Source organism: Salarias fasciatus, chromosome 6 (assembly GCF_902148845.1).
Source record: "Salarias fasciatus chromosome 6, fSalaFa1.1, whole genome shotgun sequence".
In the NCBI taxonomy this organism is placed as follows: Eukaryota; Metazoa; Chordata; class Actinopteri; order Blenniiformes; family Blenniidae; genus Salarias; species Salarias fasciatus.
In genome coordinates, this window is record NC_043750.1 from 17,945,152 (window position 1) to 17,951,596 (window position 6,445).

At 43.0% G+C, this 6,445-nt stretch overlaps 1 protein-coding gene across 1 annotated transcript in view; it reads right to left on the reverse strand.

Moving 5' to 3' along the window:
• The window catches only part of LOC115389756 (histidine-rich glycoprotein-like), a 44,137-nt gene extending 44,061 nt beyond the window's left edge, over window positions 1–76 (reverse strand). Inside the window, exon 1 of the mRNA XM_030093334.1 lies at window positions 61–76. Coding sequence (XP_029949194.1) covers window positions 61–76 — 16 coding nt within the window. The remainder of the gene's footprint in view (window positions 1–60) is intronic.
• Window positions 77–6,445: the final 6,369 nt, after the last annotated feature.

Genomic DNA, 6,445 nt, shown 5'->3' on the forward strand with positions numbered 1-6,445 from the left:
TGTTAAACAGCTTTACTGTCAAATCTGTTGAAAAGTCAGTCAAAGGCTGCTTGATGGTACCTGAACTGGCACTCATGCAAGCACTGACAGTTCACATCCAGGAATTTTACAGCAACTGCTGATATGGCTCATTCAGATCTCAGAATTTAAGAAGAAACTCACCTCATCTAAGCTTGAGTTTGAGTTTGCGTCGTCGCGAGCAGCCCTCTATTGCATGTCATGCACATTGAGAAAATACACAGGTTACTATGCAAGCACTGACAGTTCACGTGGAGGAATTTTACAGCAACTGCTGATATGGCTCATTAAGATCTCAGAATTTAAGAAGAAACTCACCTCATCTAAGCTTGAGTTTGAGTTTGCGTCGTCGCGAGCAGCCCTCTATTGCATGTCATGCACATTGAGAAAATACACAGGTTACTATGCAAGCACTGACAGTTCACGTGGAGGATATTTTACAGCAACTGCTGATATGGCTCATTAAGATCTCAGAATTTAAGAAGAAACTCACCTCATCTAAGCTTGAGTTGGAGTTTGCGTCGTTGCGAGCAACCCTCTATTGCATGTCATCCACATGGAGAAAATACACAGGTTACTATGCAAGCACTGACAGTTCACGTGGAGGAATTTTACAGCAACTGCTGATATGGCTCATTAAGATCTCAGAATTTAAGAAGTAACTCACCTCATCTAAGCTTGAGTTTGAGTTTGCGTCGTCGCGAGCAGCCCTCTATTGCATGTCATCCACATTGAGAAAATACACAGGTTACTATGCAAGCACTGACAGTTCATGTGGAGGATATTTTACAGCAACTGCTGATATGGCTCATTAAGATCTCAGAATTTAAGAAGAAACTCACCTCATCTAAGCTTGAGTTTGAGTTTGCGTCGTCGCGAGCAGCCCTCTATTGCATGTCATCCACATTGAGAAAATACACAGGTTACTATGCAAGCACTGACAGTTCACGTGGAGGAATTTTACAGCAACTGCTGATATGGCTCATTCAGATCTCAGAATTTAAGAAGAAACTCACCTCATCTAAGCTTGAGTTTGAGTTTGCGTCATCGCGAGCAGCCCTCTATTGCATGTCATCCACATTGAGAAAATACACAGGTTACTATGCAAGCACTGACAGTTCACGTGGAGGAATTTTACAGCAACTGCTGATATGGCTCATCAAGATCCCAGAATTTAAGAAGAAACTAAGAAATAAAGAAGAATCACCTCGACTGAGCCTGGCTTGGAGCCAGCAATACGCCTTTGCACCTCACTCATCTGGGAACATAGGTAAGTTGCAAATATGAAATTACTTTCCGTATACATTGTTACAAGAAAAAAAAACAAAAGAAGAATTTCATCCACATGATAATATTTCAAATGATAAATGTGTCACTCTCACAGGATTAGCCAGGATGGTGCTCAAGAGGCATCCAAGCACAAGCACGAACTTCAGCATGATGTTGTACCTGTTGAAAGCAAGAATCGTAGTTTTTAAAATGTTATCCACAATGACAGCAAACGTTTTCAAGCTTTTGAAAGCTATTAATAAACATTTCTCACAAAGAAAAAAACAGGGGCCATATATTTACCGTCAAAGTTGTTGGAGTTGGAGAAACTGTCTCACAGAGGATCTGGGAATTGTTCTGTTGTTTCTCTCAGTGGTGAACTGTTCTTATATACAGTTCCAGGAGAGTCTTTGTTGAGAAATTGTAATTATAACTGCTGGTCATTGAAAGAGTCCACGCTTCATACTGATGTCCACATCAAGGTTTATTCTTCACAGAAGATACGTCATTTCGTGGAGCACCGTGGAACACCGTGAAAACTATAACACACACAATCACATTGATTTACAAAATGGAAATAAACAATCAACTCTGTCTCTCACATCTCTCATAAACAAAATACACAGATCTTTGAAAATATATCCAAATGAATAGTTACCGTGTTCGCCTGGATGACCAACAGAAAGATTAAATGAAGTTGGTATGTTTAATCGGCCACTTCCCGCTCGCTGGTTCTCTCTCTCTCCCGCGCTACTCACTTCCTGATATGCGCAAGTCACATGACATCAAGTGAAACTTAAACAATCCGGGCAAACAAAACTAAATTAAATTAATCAATTTTCAACACACAAATGATCAACAGTATGACAGAATCGTTTTTAGAACATCAGTTTCAAAACTAAAATTTGTTTTCCGATTATGAACTATACAGCTTCCTGTGCTGTCATAACAACCAGATTCTTAAACAGCGTCAGCTACACTCCCACCAAATTACCTTTGGTTTTGAATCACCACTTCAAACAGAAACGTTACAGAATATTTTACACTCTTCATGAATTAAATCAAAGGTAATTTCAGAGGTATTTGTCAAGACCTTCAGAAACCATCAAAAACAAGAAAATATGATGTATGGGGGGTGTTTAACTTATCTGTTGAAACTGACCTGTACATTTATAATGAACTACAATCAAATTCTGAACTCTTTCTTGTAAACACAGTAAAATAATCACTTTAATTTTTAATCTTGGAGGAAGTAGTTACTGATGATTTAATGACTGGAAGCTCCGGCTGATGCAGAAGTTTCTCTTCTTTTTTTTTTTTTTTGCTGTTTTTAGCTGCTTTCTACAAGAACAACTAACTTCTGAATGGGTCTTTCTAGGATAGATGGTTTGTTGAGGCGTTTCTAACTTCCGCTCTCCGATCTGTATTGTTGCTTTTCGTACCAGTCCATCATCATCCTCATGTACTTTAAGTACCCTGGCGAGCTTCCACTCATTCTCATTACACCATCTTTGAGGTGTGGTTCAAGCTGGAAGAGTCTATGGTTAGAAGGCAGTTTACCACCTCCCTGGCCAAGCATGTGCATCTCTTCTTCAAATGCATCACGCTGAGCAAGCCTGACAACAGCAAGTGCAGCTCTTCTTCTTTCTTCAACACTTGGAGGTTCTGCTTGCTTTACTCTCTTTGTTAACCTCTGGATTCGAGCAACTGCGCTTACAGCAATAGTCCATTTTGAGAAGTGGGACAGCTGTTCTTGGAAACTAACATGCCTTTTAGCCTCAGTTGTCAGCACTTGGGTTGCTTTTACCTCCGGATCTCCCACCATCAGCTCCCCTGTTCCTTGAGTTAGGACAACTTCTGCTTCCCATAGGAACTTTGGGCCAGTGAACCAGCCTGAGCTGATCAATTCTGCCACCTTGAGGCCCCTTGAGGCATGATCAGCGGGGTTTTCTTTGGTGTCAACATAGAACCACTGTCCAGGATCAGTGGTCTCTCGGATCCTCTGAACGTGGTTCGCTACAAAAACATGGAACCGTTTGGCTTCATTGTTGATATAGCCTAGGACCACCTGTGAGTCCGTCCAGAAAAACTCTCTGTCAACTCTGAGATCAAGTTCTTCCTTCAACACATTGCTCACAGCTGCTGAAACTGTTGCTGCAGTCAACTCTAGCCTTGGTATGGTGATTATTTTTGTGGGCGTAACTCTCGACTTGCCCATGATCAAGGCACAGTGCACCTTCTTTTCACCTACCAGTCTGACATATGAGCACTGACCATAGCCCTGACTGCTTGCATCTGAAAAGTGATGCAGTTCGACTTTCAAAACCCTTCCAAAGTTTTCTGGAATGAAGCATCTTGGGATCTGAATTTTTTCAAGATTTTTTATGTCCTTCAACCAACTCTCCCATTTTGGTTTCAACTCCTGTGGCAGTGGTTCATCCCAGGCGATGCCCTTTTGACACATCTCTTGAAGGATTTTCTTTCCTGTTAAGATGAACGGGGCTAAGAATCCCAATGGATCATACACGGATGCCACCACTGAGAGGATTCCACGTCGTGTAGCTGGTTTCTCCTCAACTGAGACTTTGAAGCTGAAGGTGTCATTTTCTGCATTCCATCTTACTCCGAGCACACTCTGCATTGGAAGATCATCATGGATGAGATTTACACTCTTGACCTCAGCAGCACGTTCAGTGGCACAGACGGACTCCAGCACTTCTCGGTTGTTTGAGGTGAATTTGTGAAGATGTAGTTTTCCTTCTCCACACACCATTTGGGCTTCTTTTATCAGCTCAACTGCTTCCTCTGCAGATTCCACACTTATGAGGCCATCATCTACATAGAAGTGCTTCCTGATGAAGTTGGCTGCTGAAGGGTGCTCACTCTCATTCTGGCTGGCAAGATGTTTCAAACCGTAGTTTGCACAGCCTGGTGATGATGATGCACCAAATAGGTGGACCTTCATCCGGTACTCTCTGGGCTCTGAATCTGTGTCACCATTATCCCACCACAGGAAGCGGAGGAAATCTCTGTCTCTTTCGCTGACATGGAACCTGTGGAACATCTTCTCCACATCGCAGGTGATCGCAATGGGATGCTTCCGAAAACGGCAGAGCACTCCGGTGAGCCCATTGGTAAGGTCAGGTCCTGTCAGCAGATGGTCGTTTAAGGAAGTGTCTTCGTACTTCGCTGAGCAGTCAAAAACCACCCTGATCTTATCTGGTTTTCTGGGGTGGTACACCCCTTGGTGTGGGATGTACCAAACATGCCCAGACTCTGAAGGTTCGTCTGCTCTCTCAGCATCACCGTCTTTGAAGATGCCCTCCATAAACTTCACATAGTCACCTTTAAATTTGGGATCTCTGTCCAGTTTTCTTTTAAGGTGCTTTAACCTGGTCAGAGCGAGCCTTTTATTGTCAGGCAGCTGAGGACGAGCTTTGAAGGGAAGGGGCATTTCGAGATGACCACACTCATTCTGATGGATACTTCCCTTTAAGATCTGCAAGAACTGAATATCTTCCTGTGAGATGTTCTTTTCACCTGGTTTAGTGTCCACAAAGTCTTGTTCAAGCACCTTTAAAACAGCGGCTGGTGAGACAGGTGGAAGCTCTTTTACAGACACACGGTGACATAGTCCAGTCACATCTTCTGAGTTGGCTTTGTGTGCTGTATTTCCCACAATGCTCCAGCCCAAATCTGTCCTGACTGCATAGGGCTCATAATCACCACCAGTGATGACCTTTTGAGGTGCAAGCGCTATGGAGCAGTCATAGCCGATCAAAAGACCAACCTCACAATCCATCAGCGAAGGCATTTCAGGAGCTATAGCCTTGAGGTGATTACATTTGTTGGCTGTCTCACGAGTTGGGATGTGTGCACGTTCGAAGGGAATGAAATCTCTTGTGTAGGCAGGAGGTAAGTTGATGAAGTTTTTGGCACTGAAGCCCCTTACTTTAAGTCCGCTCACTCTCTGGCTTTCCACAATCGAGTCTTTTGCCATCATTGTGGAGAGCTTTAGTTTGACTGGTTCCATCACAGCCCCTGTTCTCTCACATACCTCTTTGTCAACAAATGTATGACTGCTTTGGGTGTCTAGTAGGGCATATACCAGGATTTCAGAATCTGGGGTGTTTGATGATGATATCCATACTGGCACGATCATTGATGTGCTCCCACCTTCATCTCCCTTGACACAGCATGACATTGAAGAAGTGGCTTCTCCTCCCTGTGGGACAACTTGGAGAGAAGACTTCTCTGTGGGTGGATGATCTTCATGCAGCAGTGTTGGATGATGCTTTTTGCATATACCACAGGTGGCTTTGTTTCTGCAGTCTTTTGAGATGTGTCCTTTCCTCATGCATGCAAAGCACAGTTTACTGTCCTGAACAAACTTTCGCCTGTCTTCTAAAGATTTTTCCAGAAGTCTTGGACATTTATGGATTGAGTGGCTTTCTCCACAGCAAATACACTTGAATTGGTTTGGATTGTGTACTTGTGTGCTGGGTTTCTTTGGATCTTTGTTTGAATCTTTTGGTTTGTCATCAAAATTGATGACTTTGGTTGTGTGACCTGCATCTGAAGCCTTTACACTTGTAGCAAAGGTGTTTGCTTTTGGTCTCTTTAAATCTCTGAAAGACTTTTCTTCAGAAGGCTTTAGTGCATGTAGTGATGACACTGGATTGCATGCTATGCGAGCTTCTTTGGAGATGAATGAAGCAAACTCTTTGAAACTTGGATAATCTTTATCTTGGTCTAATTGCTCTGTGACATAGCGATTCCATCTGGATGTGATCCAATCAGGTAGTTTGACAAGCAGCTTCTGATTCTCTTCACAATTATTCAAAACCTGGAGACCTTTGACGTGAGGCATGGCATCACTGCAAGTTTGCAGGAAATCGCTGAACTCTCTTAGCTTAACATATTCTTTCCCACCAATCTTCGGCCATTTGTTAAGCTTGTCTCTGTAGGCACGTTGCACTACAAAAGAGTGACCATACCTGGCATTTAGTTTGTCCCAAGCCTGTTGGTAAGCTTCTTCATCCTTCCTGTAGAAGCTGCCTTCCAGAGCAGACCTTGCCTCTCCACTGACATACTTTTGTAGATAGAACAGCCTATCTGCAGGATTTGAGCATCGTCTCTCTATTAGGGCTTTAAAGCT